Source organism: Oryzias latipes, chromosome 24 (genome assembly GCF_053564925.1).
Source record: "Oryzias latipes strain Hd-rR chromosome 24, Olatipes_Hd-rR_3.1".
Lineage (NCBI taxonomy): Eukaryota > Metazoa > Chordata > Actinopteri > Beloniformes > Adrianichthyidae > Oryzias > Oryzias latipes.
Window position 1 is genome coordinate 14,776,114 of NC_136260.1, and position 19,259 is coordinate 14,795,372.

A 19,259-nucleotide genomic window follows, 5' to 3' on the forward strand; every position below is an offset into this window, starting at 1 on the left:
CCTCTTCCCATCACCCATAACTGAGCTCTGTTTGCTGTCTTGTGAGCTTGCATCCCCTCACTCCTCCAACCTGACATAACAAAAATGGCGAGCAGTATTGGAGCTACAGTTCTGACCCAGATTCCAGCTCAGAAAACAAAGACGTACTTGGATCCATTTGTCTGCACATGGATGCATCGGAATGGAGCAGAGCAGAGAGTTTGTGGTCTGCCCTGAGTTTTTTTGTCACAAAAAGTTTCAGGTTTTTTCGTCTGCTCCTGATTCACTCAAACACTCAAATTCAGATTTAAGTTCAGTTTTCTTTATATTCGTCCTCCAGCAGAAAAGTTCTACAGAGGACATTAAAGTTTTATTGGAGTTAGTATTTAATTAAACTTTCATTAGTTTCTGTGGAATAAAGAATCTCTGAAAGGCATTTGATTAAAAACACTTGGAGGTGTCGAACCTCTGACTGTCTCAGAGTGTATTTCTGATTTGAAGCCTGAAACTTGGATTCTGAGTTTGAATCTTGAAAGATTCTAATACAAAAGTTTTTTTTCTTAAGCTTTCAGATTTTTCAATAAACATAAAGGGATAACTTTGTGTTTTAGGCTTTTTTTTTTGGGGGGGGGGCCTAACATGTTTAAAGACTCATTCTGAAATGTTAGGACATAGTTTAGTTTAGCTTTTGTTCCAAATGGTCACATTCTTGTTGGCGACAACTTTCATTGTCTCATCCAATTGGTTGTCGGGAGTTGCCTGCCTGCTTTCATTTGATTTGCTCCCACCTTCCCACCACTTTCTCCTTTCGAAAAAATTCCCGATTGAGCTAGAAATAGTTTTGTGAACTATTTTAAACTGTTCCTGCAGTAAAACATTACTATGTGAACACTTATGGTATCTCCTGCACACGCACTACTATTCTAATTCTTTTTTTTTAAATTTTTTATAAATACAAATGTGACAGAATATTTTTTCTGCAGACTCCTGGGTGGTTTTAAAAGAAAAAAAAAGACCAGGCTTTGTAGCAAATTAAACTCACATGAATCTGTCCCCCATAGTAGTGGGAGCAAAAAATGTCCGTCTGGGACAAAATAAACTGCATCCACTGCTGCCGTGTACAAATATCTCTCAATAACAAGGATTGACTGATGTCCTTCACAAAAAAACAATTTCATAATCTTGACAAATTTGAAACATTGTAGTATTCCTCTTAAGCAGAATATTAGACAAACATAGATGTTTAACTAACTGAATGCTGAGACAACCAACCCTGCTTTTGGTGTGGAGCCCCTTTTAGCTTGTTTGACTGATCACACTGCAAGATTTTATTGACATCAAGGGATCAGAAAGTCTTCCAGGAGGAAAGAATTTCACGAAGTAGAACAATTGTAAAGACAAAAGAAAAACGGATGTAACCATGATACTGGGTTTCTTTGGAAAATACATTAGGGGGAGGAATCTGACATCTATGTCATGAACATGAAATGTTTTTTATTCTCTTGTATGGAAGAACATCTTTCTTTTTTTCATGGCATCTCCAGGATTTTTTCTCTTTAATCTGATTGTTTTGTTCTTTTGAGCATCCCAACAGAGTTTAATGACTAAAAGCATAAATTGTTCTTTGCTTGCCTCTTGTCTCAAATCTTATTCAAACTGATCTCCATAAACATGAAACAGCAGTTGGTTTGGTTTAAGGCTGCATGGCCACATCAAGCCAATTTACATTTCCCATGATGCTGCAGGTGTGCTGCAGTTGTGTTTATTGCTTAAACTAATTGTTGATGGATCGGCATAGCTTTGGCTCAGAAGATTTTTTGGGAATTTTCAGGTTTTGCTAGATTTTCCACACGTTTGGTCAGAGTTGAACATCAATCAGTTCCCGTGCTTCAATGTTTGCATGTATTCAAAAGAAATATTATTTTGGGATTATTTTATGTACCATCGTGATAAAAATTTCCCGTTTAGAGAGTATAAACACTTAAATATTTTTTTTAAATGTAAAAAGTTTTTTTTTACCTTTTCGGCGTTTCTTTATATTTGGTGGTAAATGTCGCCCCCTGCCGGACAAATAGTATAATTTTCAGCGACTCCAAGCATTCTTGCACTGAGACAAAAGGTGGCGGCAACGAGCAAACTCCACTAAAAACGAAGAAGAGAGCCTCGTGTGTTTTTCTACCGGACAGAACCTCACGTGGAGGTTCCGGTTGCTGGCGCCACAGACTTAGAACAGGACCGAACCGAACCGCGACACGGACATGGCGCACTCAGACGGCATCACGTGAGTACCGCTCGCGCGCTAAGGTTTGGACCGTTTGAGCTTTCCCACATTCCTTGAGCTCACCAGGAGGACGCCAGAACTTGTCTGTAGGGATTTCCTGGAGGTTGGAGACCTCCATGAACCTCCACATTAATTTGAAGCCCCCAGCTCCACTGAAAGGTTCTGACTGTGCAGGTTCTGTGTTCCTCCTGAGATCAGAGCGCTCCTTCACAGATGTTTGAGGCGGTCTCAGGTGACTGGATCACCTGAATTCTGATTGGTTCCCTATTAAGGGCGCTTGCCATTTATACATCTTCAACTCCAAAACCCAATGGCCTGGAAATTTCCTAGGAGTCTTTGCAAAAAAAAACAGTGTGAATCCATGTTCACTAGATTAGAGAGTATAATTATGTTTGAATGATGTATTCATTCTAAATTATTTAAGTTGCATCATCTGATTACATAAATGGTCTCTGAAAAATGTTTGTTTTTATTATGCTTTTACATCATAGCAAATGAGTGATGTCATATTCAGTGTTTTAATGAATAAATGTTTTAATTGTCCAAATGTCTGGGGCAAATTCCAGATTTAAGTTTAGTTGGAAAACTTAGCTAAAATTTAAAGTTTTATATCTGAGTAACATTTTATTTAATATTATAATTGCATTCATGTTATGATTTTAATGTCATTAGTTTGCCTGATTTCTATCAATCTGGTGCTGAAACTGATGTTCAGACTCTTCGGGGGTTTTGCTGTGTTTTCAGAAAACCGAAGACGAGGCGTTCCAAGCGCTTCCTGGAGACCCGAGAACCCAAACTGTTGGAGAACGTGAAGAGCGTCATGATCATGAAGGGGGGCAACACAAACCAGACGGTCACTGAGGCCCTCAAAGACATCGTGAGTGACTTCGAACATCCCTAAAGTCTCCCTCTGATCATGAACCCGTGTCCTTTTTTAGGACCTAGTTTCTGCAGAGCAGCAGGAGTCCATTCGAAATTTGCCTCTGAGTTGTGGCTGTTAACATGATGCATCCTCAGCCCTCCACTCCTCCCTGTTACTGAGAGCTCTCTGTTTACCCTCTCGCTTTAACTTACAGCCACTTATACTCCCAAGCTAACATTATATTAGCAATATTGGAGCAGTTTAGAGCCAGATTGCAGCTCAGACGAGGAAATCCGCACACCGATCTAATGGTCTGCATGTTGAGCAGGGAGCAAGAAGATGTTAAAAACAGGATTTTGAAGAAAGTAATGATGAAGAAGTAAACATGGCCCTGTCCTCCTCCCTGCAGTACTCCCTGAAGAAGCCCAACGCCGTGCTCTACAAGAAGTAAGTTCCAATCCGAGCTGCTCTATGATCCACTTTCACCACAAGCCGAACGTTTTAGGCCTTTTTAGATCAGGTTATGGCCAACTTACAAAAATAATCATAAAGCCTGTCAAAGAACAGCAACACAGCTAAAATAATTCAATCCAAATCCTAAACTTTATGGCCAAATTGTCTAAATATTTTCCTGATGCTGCTAACATCACTTTTTTGAAATCTGAAAAACATCAGATCATTTTCTGATGTTATTTATGGTTTAAAGCTGCTGGAAAACTCAAATATTGACTTTAGAGGAGCTTTTGAATGGCTGTAATTTATGGAAGAAGTTTTTTTCTAAATATTTTATTTATGTTGATTAAAAAAATAAAAAACCTCCACTCTCTTTTAAGCAAAACAACAGTTTACTGTTGTTGTTTTCTTTCTTTTCTGGATTTTTTTGTCTGATCTGCAACAACAGTTTAGACAATAAAAGCCTCTTTTAGTCACGTCAGGGCTCTTAATTTGAAAGTTTTAGCCCTAGAGTGTAAAAACAGAAGTGTAACATTTAGAAGCAGAACAGCGCGTCGGGTCAGAACTTCTGTGAAGAAACGGTGTCTGTGTTTCAGGAAGAACATCACCCGACCTTTTGAAGACTCCACGTCTCTGGTGAGATTTCTGACCCTCTCTTACCGCTCGAGTGTCCCAGGAGATTTTGTCTTAAATTTGAACTATTACTTTTTTTTTTTTTTTAGGAGTTTTTCTCCAAGAAGAGCGACTGCTCTCTGTTCCTGTTCGGCTCCCACAACAAGAAACGACCCAACAACTTAATTTTTGGTAAATCCTGCTGCTTTAACCTGTTCGGAGGAGGACCGCTGGGCCTTTTGACACAATTATACGACATGAGAAGCTTATTAAAATATACAAACATGTTTTGATTGGTGACTTTTAGGTCAGTTTCAGGAGAAAATTGTTCAATCTTTCAAAAATCCCATAATTATATCATCTATTTAGCAGAAAATGCTTTAAAAAATAATAATTATTAGAAAAATGATAATATATACACAGTAAATCTAAATGTATACAAATTATGGTTTGAAATAAATTAATAAGTGCTAATTTATATTATTAACCTTTTCATGCTTCCCTTTATTTCAGATTATATGAAATGTTTTTGCCATTCTAGCTAATGCAAATTTAAATGCAGTCCAGGATTTAATGGGACGTTGCACATCAGCAACATGAAGGGGTTAAAAAGTCCAACCTTTGAACGGCAAACAGTATTTTTCTGTTTGAAAATACTTTTTTTTTCTTCAGTCTTCAATAATATTTGTTGGTAGGGCTGCCTGATTTGAGGAAAACTCACGAAATTAGTGGTCCATATATGTTGCAGGTTGATAGCAAATCAACCATCTGATTGGTCAACAACGTGAAGGAGTCCATCTGATTGGTCAAATGCATGAATGGATTTGATTTGTGAAATTCTTCTAGGTGCCATCAGATTGTTTTAACACATTTAAGGTTACCGTTGATCACAATTTTCGCCGTCTTTTGCAACAAACGTTTTGCACAGCTTGATATTGCTACAACAATAAATTTGTGATTTTGTGAAAGCCTATTTCTCGGGAAAATTCACTATAAATCAAGACAATTTTTTGTGTAGTTTTTTATGAAAATTTATTGAAAATTGATTCCTTTTATTCCTAGTTTTAACATTGATTTACTAGTTTTAGACCAAAAAATGTGAAATATCAGTCTAAAATATAAAATTTGTATTTTTTATGCTATTTTGTCTTCGAGGAAAAATGTTTTTATTTGTTGCTAAGGTATTTAGCTTTTTTTAGGGTTTAGCAAAAAGAAAAAATATGTTCGATTTGATCATTAATAAAAGGATGATTATCATTGATTTGGTTCTTCTTGGGTTGATTTTATGGAGGTAAGCTGGACATGTTAGACTTGATTGAAGCGTCTTCCGCCAGTGTTTTTGATGCTCAGCCGCTGCAGCTGCGGCTGCAGAAACTAAAAGGAGGTGTGGGTAGAACCTTGTTTGCTATGTTCCTGTTCCTCCTGGGTCATAACCTCCTCATGTCCCTCTGGTTTTCAGGTCGACTCTTTGACTTCCACGTTCTGGACATGATTGAAGTTGGAGTTGAGAAGTTTGTCTCTCTGAGTGAGTTTAAGGTAACAAGCCGACATTTTTTCCCTCTTGGATTGAAGCCATCACCATTTTCTGTTTTTATTTTTTTATAGGATCTGTTTAGTGTTTTGTCATCATTTAACTCTTAAATTTTTGGATCTTCTGGTTGGACCTCAGGTTCTGATGAGGGCTGGATTTGTTGTGTTTCTGAGTTTCAGCGCTCTTCTGCTCCTCACCTGATTTCTGCGTCTGTTGATGATTCCTGATGATCGTTTGTGTTCTGGTTCAGATCAGTAAATGTCCTGAAGGAACCAAACCCATGCTGGTGTTTGCAGGAGAAGCTTTTGAAATGGACAACGAGTTCAAACGCCTCAAAAGTCTGCTAATAGGTAAGATGTGAGGAAGACGATGAAGGTCTGAGGTCAAACGCGTATATGTTCTGACCCGGTTCTACGCCCATTCAGATTTCTTCAGAGGTCCCACAGTCCCTGCAGTCCGTCTGGCCGGTCTGGAGCACGTTCTGCACTTCACTGCTGTGGACGGGAAGATCTACCTGCGCAGCTACAGGTACTTCAAACTGGCTGCTCTCGCCTTGGAGGGGGCGCTCCGAGGCTCACGGTGCTGTCCGCCCACAGGTGTCTTCTGAAGAAGTCCGGCTGCAGGGTCCCGAGGATCGAGCTGGAGGAGATCGGGCCCTCCATGGACCTGGTGCTGAGGAGAACTCACCTGGCCTCAGACGACCTCTACAAGCTAGCTCACAGGCAGCCTAAAGCTCTGAAGGTGGGTGGAGGCCATGAATGAACCCGTTAGGTGACGTCGGCACCTTTTGCTCTTTGATCCCACCATAGCTTAGTGCCAAAAAGCTCAACCTGCGAGCCAGGCAGTTCTAAAGAATGCTAACCGGTAACTAGCTGAAACATTTAACAACAGAGCTCCAGTATTGACATTCTTTCAAGTACTGTAACTTTTTAATCGTTTATGCAAATCTGAAGCGTCTCCTGCAGAACAAACTATTGAGAAATACAAAATGTGTACTGAAGATGGCGCCAGAGGACAAGTGCCATGATGCATCAAAGTGACCACCTCTAATGTTGGAGTTGAAGGAAAATGTCTTTTGACTGTTTTCTTCAGAAAAGAAACTAACAAATTATCCTCTTACTCTGCAGCCCAAGAAAAAGAAGAACATTTCCCATGATGCCTTTGGTACCAAGTTCGGCCGGGTTCACATGCAGAAGCAGGACTTGTCCAAATTGCAAACGCGTAAATTGAGGGGTCTGAAGAAGAGGAGGGGCGAGGTGGTGGCTGAAGAGGAGCAAAGGCCTGAGCCCAAAGTGGCCAAAGTGGAGAGCTGAAGGCGTCTTCTCCACCGAGATGATTCCTCAACCGCAGAAAGTCTTTAGGTTCCATGAACATTTTAATTCACCAAGTCCTTTCCTCAGTTTCAAGCCTTTTTATGGCTCTTGTTCCGTAACATGGATAAAACCTGGTTTTTATCACCATAGATGATGTGATGTAGGAATAAACTCATCGAGGTTCTTGTAAAAGTTTGACAAAATAAATTCAAACAAAACAAATGGCTCCCATGATCAATGCATTCATGTTGGTCTTAAAGTTTCTTATGGGAATGGATGAGCAGAGTTTTTCTTTTCTTTTTTTTTCAGATAAAAAGCCGGTTTGGGGCGTTAAATATTTTAAAATAAACGCATAGAGTTAAATAACACTAATAGAACATTTTTAGAACTTTATACCACACTGTCATAAATGTGTTTCCATACATCAAGACTGTAATGATGGCTCGGTCATTTTTTGCTGCCATTACACGTGTGTCGTCTGCTGTGATGTTTGTTTTTACTTTGTAGGGAAATAAACCTACCATGTTCTAATCCAAATTGTATTTTCCAAATTTCGAATTTCAGTTAATCACATTTTTATTTTTTTTTATAACTTGGGTCGATTTGATTCAATTAGTAACTTGTTTTATAGCCAGGTACACAACTGTTCTGAGAAACAAAAGTATGAGGAGTAATGCTCTTCAAAAGGCTAAAAGGTTGCACAATGTGCAAGAAGGGGATTAAAACTGTGTGTGTGTGTGTGTGTATATATATATATATATACACACACATGTATGTATGTATAAGAAAAACGCCCCTCTCACCCTCCGTGGGTGGTTTCTCCTCCAAGCTCGGGTCCTCTACCAGAGGCCTGGGAGCTTGAGGGTACTGTGCAGTATCTTAGCTGTTCCTAGCACTGCGCTTTTCTGGACTGAGAGGTCTGAGGTCTTTCCAGGTATCTGTTGTAGCCACTCCTCCAGTTTGGGGGTTACTGCCCCGAGTGCTCCAATTACCACAGGCACCACTGTCACCTTCACTTTTCAGGCTTTCTCTAGTTCTTCTCTGAGTCCCTGGTATTTCTCCAGTTTCTCATGTTCCTTCTTCCTGATGTTCCCATCGCTTGGCACTGCCACATCCACCACAACGGCTTTCCTCTGTTCTTTATCCACCACTACAATGTCTGGTTGGTTCGCCATTACCATCCTATCAGTCTGGATCTGGAAGTCCCACAGGATCTTTGCCCTTTTATTCTCTACCACCTTCGGAGGTGTTTCCCATTTTAACCTTGGGGTTTCCAGTCCATATTCTGCACACATGTTCCTGTATATTATTCCAGCCACTTGATTGTGGGGCCCCATGTAGGCTTTACCTGCTAGCATCTTACATCCTGCAGTTATGTGCTGGATTGTTTCAAGCGCCTCTTTGCACAGCCTACACCTTGGGTCTTGTCTGGTGTGGTAGACCTGAGCCTCTATTGCTCTGGTGCTCAGGGCTTGTTCCTGCAGGGGTTTGTCCTCCCATGAGGATCTTTCTTCCAGCACTGTATCCTCTGCTCTCCATTGGACATCTTATTATTCCTGCAGGGTATCTGATAACTGGCAGTGCGTAGCTGTTTATTGCCCGGGTCTGGTGGTGTGGATCAGGGAGTCAATGTCACGCTCGCTCTTAGCATATAGCTTGATGTCATCCATGTAGAGGAAGTGACTGATGTTGGCCCCGTTTCTGAGTCAGTGTCCATAGCCAGTCTTGTTGATTATTTGGCTGAGGGGGTTCAGACCTATGCAGAACAGCAGTGGGGACAGAGCATCACCTTGGTATATCCCACATTTGATGGACACTTGTACAAGTGGCTTCCCATTGGCTTCAATGGTGGTTTTGCACAGCTTCATTGACTTTCCCATGAAGGCTCTTAGAGTCCTGTTTATGTTGTCCAGCTCCAAGCATTCAGTGATCCAAGTGTGTGGCATTGAGTCATAGGCTTTCTTGTAATCAATCCAGGCTGTGCACAGGTTGGTGTGTCGTGACCTGCAGTCTTGAGCGACTGTTCTGTCAACCAGGAGTTGGTGTTTGGCTCCTCTGGAGTGTCTACCCATGCCCTTCTGTGTATTACTCATGTATTGATCCGTGTGATCCATTTATCTTGGTTGCAATGATGCCAGACTTGAGCTTCCATGTTGTGGAGAGGCAGGTTATTGGCCGGTAGTTGGATGAGACTGCATCCTTATAGGGATCCTTCTGGATCAGGATCGTTCGCCCTTCCGTTAGCCATTCGGGGTGAGTCCCATCTCTTAGCAGCTGGTTCATTTGTAGTGCCAGGCCAGACCCACCAAGGTTAGAATATATATATATATATATATATCTATATATATATATATATCTATATATATATATATATATATATATATATATATATATATATATATATATATATATATATATATATATATATATATATTCCTGATAAACTTTTATGTGAACAAGCTTTGCAAGATTATCATTTCACAAACTTTGTAATATAGCAGCATGAATTGTGGACCTCCGAGTCTTCTTGTTTGTTTAGCTTTGATCAAAAGCTTTCCTGCTTCTCCCATCTGTCAGAACCGAGGCAAAGTTCTGGACCGTTTGGGAGGGCAGAACCGATGCTGCGTGCACATCTGGCCCCCCGGAGCTCCTCAGAATCCTTTATGGTGAAGCTCGGGGTCCAATCAGCTGCAGGGCGGCCCTAAGCCCCGCCCCTCGCGCTCTATTTATAATAGTTAACGGCAGTTGTTTGACAGTTGCGGACACGTGCTGCCAGAACTAAGAGAAGCCTTTACATTAAGCCAGAATGACAGAGGAGAACCCGCTCGATCCCACCAGTACCAAGCAGGAGGTACCGGGGGGAGAGCAGGAGGTACCGGAGGAGCAGGAGGTGCCGGAGGAGCAGCAGGAGGCACCGCGGAAGCAGAACGGGGACTGCTCGGAGAAGCCCCCTGACAAGCCGCCAGCCCCGGCAGAGGAAGCAGGGTTCGTGCATCCGGAGGGCGGCTGGGGCTGGGTGGTCATGCTGAGCTCCATGTGGTGTAACGGAACCGTGTTCGGGATCCAGAACTCCTTTGGTTTGCTGTTCGTGGAGCTTCTAAAAAGGTTCGGCACCGAGAACGACGCAGACCTGCGCTTCAGAACAGGTAAGTGAGTCTAGGTGTTGCACGGGTCGGGACCTCCGTCCCACAGTGACAGTCAGTGCACTAAGGGAACAGGAAACCACCTTAACGCGTTGGTCACAGTGAGCAGTCCTTGACCAGGTCCTCTGAACTGGGTTAGAATAAAGCATCAGAACCTGCATGAGACATGGAACCACAACCATATTATTAGAATATCTAGAACCCCCCAAAATATGTCAGATTATAGACCCCCCCCCCCCCCCCCAACATGGTCCCATTTATAGAATCCCTACAAGTCAGAACATAGAATCCCCACAATGCCTGTATCTGTGACACCCCCCCCCCCCCCCCCCATGACGTTAGAATCACACCCAACAATATCAGAATATATAGAACTCTAAATAATGTCAAATGTGTAGAACCCTAACAATTTTGGAATCTATGGAACCCCAACGATGTCAGAATATGGGGAACACCCAATGATAACCAGTGTCCTTTTTAGATGCAGTAAAAAGAAAAGTACACAAGGTGTTTGAAATATTTTTCTCTTTTTAAATCTGTTTGAGAAGAATAACTCAATATCTAAAAAAAAAAAAAAAGTAAAAACAATCCAGTGTTTAAAATGAAACTATAAGGACACATTTTGTAGTTCCTCAGATGATCACTGTCTAAGCCAACAGCTTTGCACACAAAAAAGTATGATAGGCTGCGAGATGCGATTACATTTTTTTAATTTTGTTTAAATTGTATTATTTATTATAATTTCTGTGAAACTTATTAAGGGTGTCCTCTGGCTTCGCCCTACAGTAGTTGGGTTGGCTCCAGCATCCCTGTGATGCTGACAGGAATTCAGGGGATTCTGAAGATAGATGGATTGGAGACATTTTTTATGTTTTTATTTTATTATATCATATTTTAACTTAATTAACTATTTATTAATTTTGCTTAAATACCTATGACATCAGAGATTATCAATCCAAAATATGTTAATGCTTCTATGTATACACCTGCAAATTCTAATACAATTCAGTAAAGTGGCTGTTTTATGAGTCTTTTCATTTTAAATTGCACTATGAAATAAGAGAAACAATGGTGGTTTCTAGTTTATCAATGAGGCTATGCTGAATGTACAATAGATTGCATCCAAGTACAACATACCCTCCTCTGTGCCCTATATAATAGGAATTGAAGATTATTTTATTACAAAAAAAAGTCCAAAAACCTAGCAAAGCATACCAACATTTCACTGAGGATCATTTGAAATAAAGCAGATTTTGAAGTGAAATAAGAAAAGAACAACCAAACATTTTTTTCTTGTTAATTATTTGTTTTGGTTGTGACAGATTGTGACTTATCTTTGTTGGCTTGTGATGGTTTGAAATGTTTGTTATTATTAGAATTTGTGGTAGTTTTTGTTAGTTTGTCATTATTTTAGAATTAGGCAAATTAGGCAAATTAAGAATAAACATCAAAAAAATAAAATAAATTACAAAAAGGAATAAAGATTCATAAAAGTCAGATAAGAATGCAGTAAAACAAGTAAACGAAAATAAAATTCCACTAACCACTGAGTAACAAAAGTAATTCCAAAAAGGCACATTTTTAGTTAACATTTAAAAGTGTTATGGACTTTTTGTGTTATTGAACTCTGCTGATTATTTTTTATATGGGTAGCACTGTGGTGTAGTGGTTGGCATCCTTGCCTCAGGGTAAGAAGGCCCTGGTTTGAATCCCAGCCAGGTTCTTTTTGTGTGGAGTTTACATGTTGTCCTGATGCACATGTGGGTTTTCTTTAAGCATTCCAGTCCAAAAACATGCTTCATAGGTCAATTGGTAAAATTCTCAGTTTCTGCTTGTTGTTGATGACTTGTGTTGGTCTTCTGTTTGCTTTTGAAGAAGAAGAAGAAGAAGGAGAAGGAGAAATATATCGATGTAGCACTTTTTACTGGTAAAATACCACAAAGTGCTTTACAAAGCAGGCATACAAGTTTAATAAAATAAATAAATCATTTTCGACAGGGGTGTGTATTGGCAAGAGTCTGGCGATACAATACGTACGCGCCCCGCGATACGATACATATCCCGATATTATACCGAAACATATTTCCTTTCTGTTTTTTTTTTAAATATGACTGAAAAAACTCAAACTGAATTTTAATGTCTTCCACTGTATTAAAATGGTCAAATTCAGTTAATTTAATGATCACAATGTTAAGCACTGCAATTGTATCTCATATATAAGTTGCGTTTACCAAAACAAATTCATAGTGCTTTTATTTTGGTAAGTTAAAATATAGAAAGAGAACAGTCAACATTGTCTGATTTGCAAAAAAAAAATATTTTTTAGTGTAAGAAAAAACAAATAATGAATGAGCCTTAACCAATAAGTTTCCTTTGGGGAAATAAAATGCTGTTTATTTTCAGAATTGCTTAATGTAGCTTCTCTAGTGCTTTTAAACAGTTCAGGAGCCTGAATTACGGTGGCCCAGAAGGGTCACAACACAACACATTAACTTTACACACAACACATTAACTTTACACACAACACATAAAGTTAATGTGTTGTGTGTTAAGTTAATGTGTTGTGTGTAAAGTTAATGTGTTGTTTGTAAAGTTAATGTGTTGTGTGTAAAGTTAATGTGTTGTGTGTAAAGTTAATGTGTTGTGTGTAAAGTTAATGTGTTGTGTGTAAAGTTAATGTGTTGTGTGTAAAGTTAATGTGTTGTGTGTTAAGTTAATGTGTTGTGTGTAAAGTTAATGTGTTGTGTGTAAAGTTAATGTGTTGTGTTGTGACCCTTCTGGGCCACCGTACTCAATAATGCTTTAAAAATAAAGGGTGGGGTGGGGGGGACACACTAAGTCTTTCCAGAAACAATAAACTGTGATGATGAGGCAGCATGACTGAACTAAGGTAAGTTGCTTTAATGTGACAAAAAAGGGGCTTTGTTTACATCAGTCTGCTCTGCTGCACCTGCAGCCACGCTTTTCACACACGGAAGTAACTGGTAACGCTCCTCGCCACGATCTGACAATGTCGGCCTTTTTTCAGAGGGTTGCACACATCCCTTTGATCCAGCAGGTCGCTAAACTACAATCTGTTGCTGGGAGGTTCTGCAGAACTTTGGCCCGCTTTGCGGATAGCATTTAAGCCGATGCTAAGCGCATTAGCCGCTGCCGTGCTTCACTCGTATTTATCTGAGCCGCCAAAAAGCACAGCAATCCACTTTTTTATAACCTACTGGCAACATCATGGCTCAGAGTGTCTGTTTGGTATCCACCCCAAGTAAAAACTAAATAGTTCATGTCTCATAACAACAGAACAAGCTGCCTCTGGCTGCAGTCTTCCTGTTGTTTTGTGCAGAGCAGAGCTGCTCAAAGAGGCTCCGTGTTCTCTGCTGCCAACTAGCGGTCGGAGGGTGAAATGGACAACAAGAGTCAGACACTGAAGGACCCCCCAAAATAATTAAATAAATATTGTCCTGGCAGCATTTTGAATCGATACAAGTATCGCCAAATGAAGTATTGCGATATATTGCCGAATCGATTTTTTTTACACCCCTAATTTTCGATAATATACAATACTAATGAAAACAAATAACAAGGCAGTCAGAATTAAAAGTTAGCCAGGAGCCTATCTAAATAAAAATATCTGAATTAAAAAACCTAACAGATTGAGCTACATGGAGGGTCAAAGTCAGACATTCCAGATTTTGGGGGCTACAGCTTGAAAGCTCAGATCTCCACGAGTTTTAAAGATGGTTTGCAGAACTTTTAAGAGGAGCTGGTCTTCTGTTTGTTTCTGCTGATTGTTGTTGACTTTTGTCCTCTTTCTGCTTTTTATATTTGTTGATGACTTGTGATGTCTGCAGTGAGGTTTTTGATGATTTGTGTTGGTTCCGCATTTCTTGTGATTCCTGAATTACTTTTTGACTCATTCGTGAAAATGTGGTAGGAGATGTTTCTCTTCAAATTTAGACCTTTTTTTCTCTAAACAGGGAAAAAACAGAAAAGGAGTAAAACTTGAAAAATGTTGGGAGTTTTCTCTGCCCTCTCTGTGTTAACATTTATCTTCTTATATAACTTGTGGGAGCTTCTCTATATCCAGCTGTCACCCCTTAACCGTCGTCTGGCTCACAGAGCTTCTTGGACGCAGAAAGCACTTAATCTTGAAGAGTTTGTCATTTCTTTTTCCTGTATTTCCGGCTTCATACTTTATGTTTAGTTCCAGTCTGGGCCTCTCAGCCGAAGTCAGAACAGTCTTGGTGTCATGACCTATAGTGAACAGTTTCCTGCTCTGGTCTTCGTGGACGTACAGTAAGTGCACGTCCACCAATTTGACTTTTCCTGAGAGGGTTGGAGGATGTGAAGTGGCACTAGAGCAGAGATGTCCACCGTCTCCAGCAGCTTCCTGTTGCGAGAGGAGATCCAGAGGAATTAACACTTGAACAGCGAGTAAAGGAAGTGAAGGTGGAGCTCTGCGGTCACGGCAACTCGTCTCTATGACAGGCATTTGATAAACACAGAGACACATTACAGTGCAGCACCTTCCTTCCTACACGGCGAGAAAAACACCCGCAAGGTGAAAACTGCACCAGACTGTCTAGAGATTAACCAGAATTTCAACAGGAACTGAAAGAAGCTCAGAAACTATAAGACACATACTCTTATTTTGACCAAATAAAAAGAAAGTTCTTATATTTAGTTGTTATGATTAGGTCATCATGGAAAACGTGTTTCTAACATCTGCTGAAAATTGTTTCTCAGGTCTGGCATCCTCATGGGTAATATTTCAAAAATCAATATTGACATCTGGGGTAAAGTTTGAATAGAAACTTGGAAGCAGAACTTTGTTAAAGTGTCTGTTTCTGATTAATTGTTTACCTTTACTCAAGAAAAAAAAAGCTTATCTTCTGTGTGAAAAAGAGGGGTAATCCCCATATTTACAACTTTGTGTTTCAGTGAAAGATTGGAGATCTGGGGCCTGTTGCACAATAATAGAATTAAGACATCCGGGGGGGATAAATGACTGAGCTGAGCTCAATGAAGCCAAAACATGTGCGTCCAGGCTTAATCGGTTGCACAAAGACCAAGCCAGGATGAGCAGACACGGATTCATCAAGCCAGGTGTAACCAATCCTGGATAGGTGCGCACTCACGGCTCACTCCAACAGACCCCGCCGAAGATCACAGATAAACTGATTTACCATGGCAACTAGAGCCGCGTACCTTTCCCCGTCGGAAGCACAAATCCTCATGGAGGCATACGAGGAGGTAAAAGATATAATTAAGAAGAAAGGCAACACCACCACAGTGATAAAGCACACTCAAGATTTTTTTAAATTAAATTACCAGCCAATTAATTTTATGAAAATGTAAGTTGTCATTTCAACCAGAAAATGTTATGTTTGTAAATCTTACGTGAATGAATCATGTCGATCGTACATAAAAATAATCCATTTAAAAGTTACTAATTTCAATCATGGTGATCCAATATGATACCGTTAAATTGGATGCATTAGTAATCGCAAGGAATTGTGGGATTCCATTTTCTTTGTCTATCTGGGCAGATTGGGGTCTAAGTGTGAGTTTTTGTCCATGGGTTTTATTGTCTAGCTGTTTTACTCTGTTTTAACTAGTGATTTAAACTGATATGTTCATTTCTTTTCTGCACCATGAGTTAGAGTGTGGGAGAGGATGATGACCAAACCCCTTGTGCGGTAAACTGTTCATGTAATTTAAAACAGAATTTGCATTATTTGAACTCCTGTCTTGTCATGTGGGACATTACTGCGTATTTCATGTCTTTGATGTGAAAATTAAAAGACCCATTGGTTGAAACCTTGGAAAACTTTATCAATGTCAGATGTATAAATAAAAGTAAAGCAAAAAACTAAGTTATATCAACATAAATTGCATTAGGTAGTCATACAAATTTAAGTTGAATAAACTTAATTTAATGAGGTGTGACCAATTGGAGTGATTCAATTAAGTTGGATCAACTTTTATCCTTTGAGAGTGAGCAACAATATTAATTTACAGTTGGGTCCAACTGCAATATTTAGATTGAATCAACTTAAATTTATTAGTTTGAACCTAAGTACATTAAGTAGGACCAATATGATTCATTTTTGTTCAAGTAACGCTGTCTAATCATGTGGAAATCATTTCCATATTTTTTTATGTTCATTCAAAGTGAACGTTTTTTGAGTGTAGTTGACCTGCTTTGTTTTGTCCTTATTCAATAAAGGAACATAATGTTACACATTGTGTTTTCATATTTTAATGGAATGTGTATTATTTTATATGACAGAGTACTAGGGCCCACTAAGGAAAAAAGGATAAAGTCATAAATTTATGAGGCTGGTTCTTTCTGCAGAAAAGCAACATATTCTTTTTACAGTTTTGATAGTTATGAAAATGTGATACTTCATATTCTGGCACATCAGCATGTCTTCGTTTATGAAACCATACTGAAGTACAATTTCACGAAATGCCCCACATCTGTCATTTTAACAACTGTCCTCCTTTAAAACAACTGGTTACAATATTATGACTTGTCTTTTTTTTCCCTCTGTGGCCCTAATATTCTATCATTTTATATATAGCCTTGTAGTCTATGGGAAACTGTAAATTATCTAATGATAGCAACATCATCTAAAACTCATTATTTATCCAAAATGATTGAAATTAATGATCACAAACGTTTAAATAATGACAGCGGGTCTAGTTATATGTGATAACAATGTATAGTGAGCAGTGAAATAACTATTGGTTTCCATTTGTGGCGACTGCTGACTGACATTAGGGATGAGATTAAATAGATCCTGGAATTTAGCCTGGTCTGGAGCAGGCTAGCTCCACAGAATAAATCTCCATGGTAACTTATACCATAACATATCCTCCTGCCCCCTATCCAGCTTTAGTGCAACCGGATTGGGGATCAATTGAGCCAGGATCACCAAGATACCCTGGCTTAATCCCTTATCCTACTTTTGTGCAACAGGCCCCTGGTTTTGAACCTGGATGTATCTGAACTGAAATCTGCTGTTCTCCACCAGTTTTAGTGTCATAAGCATCAAATATCAGCATCGTGTATTCTGCTCCTTCTGCTTTTGGTCAAGCCAAGACGCGGCACTTTGACTTTATGGTTGAAGCAGAGTTTATTTTTATTTTTAACTTTTTATTTTTATCAAAGATAAAAAAAACTGGAGCCAGGTCAGTTCCCCAGGTGACCACTAGTTGCAAAAGTGTGTCAGATCTGGTTCACTCTTTCTGCAATAGATATCTTGACAGTCTGGATTCTTGCTCTGGCTAATAATGACAAATATTCTGGAGAAAGTTCTATTTTAGTTTGAATTTTTTTAAAATCAAAAATAAAAATTGTACTGAAATAGAGGTGTGGTCTTTGCATTGACAGGTGACTGTTAAAATCTTGTTCCTTTGTGTTTTTTTTCTTTTTGTTTTCAAACTATAACGCTGCTTAAAATAATGATGCTGAAATAAAAGTATTTGCAGAACTTTATTTTATTGGTAATAAAGGTTGCTATTTACCAGTACCAACCTAAAAAATAATTGCATACCAGTTCGAAAAGGAGCAATTGTTATTTTTGTAACATAAAAGTGATTCAGTTTAAGGCATCTTTTCATCAAAGCTTTCCACATTAGTTATAAACAGCATCAAAAGGAATCTATTGAGTCTTCTGCGACTGTCCCTTAAAGCCCTACACCAACAGTCTTGTTGGCATAATGTAATTGGGGGTTTGTCCGGGATGCTCTTTACCCAAGCCAAGTGTATGAAAGACCATTTTATTTGAGCACCATGTTTGATTTTCAGGACTGTGTTGATTAGCCATACCATCCTCAACTGGATTTCCGTTCCAAGGATGTTCTTTCACATATTTCTACTCATTTTGGTGCTAATATCTCAAAGCAGTCTCACCAGACGTCTTCAGTTAGATGAGAAAGAGGGACAGAAAACAGCGCCCCACCAGAACTCTGCATGGAACATAGACAGAAAAACGTAAAGAAGTTTTCTTCTTCAAGTAGATGTTAGATTTCAATCATCAATCTGGATCTTGTTATAACAGAATGAGTGATGGATATTAATAGACTCATTTAGGGAACTCGTCTTGTTAAACCCTTTATTTAGCTCCAGTACTGTGTTATCATGAAGACGCAGGCGACGTGGCAACGAACCACTCCCAGTGTTTCCTTCACAGCTGACTGACAGAGCTCCGCCTCTGTGTTTGGGAAGTGGAAGACTTTCCACATCCTGAATGAAAGCATCACTCATCTGAGTGCTCGGTTTAGGCCAGCTTCCTTTTCATCTATTGTCCGTTTATCAGAGTGTAAACAGAACACCGTCTCCGATCATATTTCTTTACTTTTTTTTCTTTACCTCTCTTCCACATTGTATAACAAAGTAACGGCTGCTTGAAAGGGCAGCGTTTTGCAGATATTTGTCTTTAGCCGTAAGGGGCCAAAAGACATTTGATATTTACTGATGAATCCAATAATAACTGGAGAAATGCTAGTTCTAAACACATCAGTCTGCAACACCAGCCTTTACCAGAAACGGACACAAAAGCTGTTTTATTTAACTGAAATTAATCCTAAATAAATGATCAATTTTAGTTTGGAATTGCCATAAAGAGCGTTCACCGAAAATGCTGAAGTACCAAAAAGCGTATTAGAATCAGTTAATAAAACGGATGTATTTACCGGTACATTTCTTGCTAAATGTTGAATTAGCTAAAGAAAGTTAAGTAAAAAAAGAAACATATAATTCTGAAAAAATTATCATTTTATTTGCCAAAACAGTCTTTGTCTGTGCCAAATACTTCCAGATAGTTATAATTGCTAAGCAATGCTATACTGTTCTTGTTTACTTTGAAAACTACCTGAGTAATTGTTAAAGGTCACATTTTTTTTAGTTTGATAACGCTTGAAGAACCTACAGAGACACAATGAAGTTTTGGGAAACAAAAGCTAAGCTGAGGGCAGAAGTGAATATTTAGGAACAACAGGAGATATTTGCTTTAAGGATAAGGAAGTCCAGAATGGCAGAGAAGTATGTTCAGGTTCTTCATGTTTGAGAGCCGGAAGA

At 39.2% G+C, this 19,259-nt stretch overlaps 2 protein-coding genes across 3 annotated transcripts in view; both read left to right on the plus strand.

Annotated features, from left to right (window-relative positions):
* Positions 1-2,097: 2,097 nt before the first annotated feature.
* rpf2 (ribosome production factor 2 homolog) lies at positions 2,098-7,253 on the plus strand. Its single transcript, XM_004083525.5, has 10 exons — positions 2,098-2,260; positions 3,005-3,137; positions 3,532-3,569; positions 4,172-4,211; positions 4,298-4,379; positions 5,647-5,723; positions 5,969-6,068; positions 6,144-6,246; positions 6,315-6,459; positions 6,846-7,253. The coding sequence occupies exons 1-10, from the start codon at positions 2,238-2,240 to the stop codon at positions 7,029-7,031; spliced, it is 927 nt and encodes a 308-aa protein (XP_004083573.3). The 5' UTR covers positions 2,098-2,237; the 3' UTR covers positions 7,032-7,253.
* A 2,495-nt stretch (positions 7,254-9,748) lies between these two features.
* The window catches only part of slc16a10 (solute carrier family 16 member 10), a 35,227-nt gene continuing 25,716 nt past the window's right edge, over positions 9,749-19,259 (plus strand). The window contains exons 1-2 of one of the 2 annotated variants that reach the window (XM_078942615.1): positions 9,773-9,882; positions 9,922-10,177. In XM_078942615.1, the coding sequence (XP_078798741.1) occupies positions 9,838-9,882; positions 9,922-10,177 (301 nt within the window). In that variant the 5' untranslated portion in view covers positions 9,773-9,837. Of the gene's footprint in view, positions 10,178-19,259 lie in introns of both variants that reach the window. The other variant, XM_004083616.5, reaches the window with a different exon arrangement.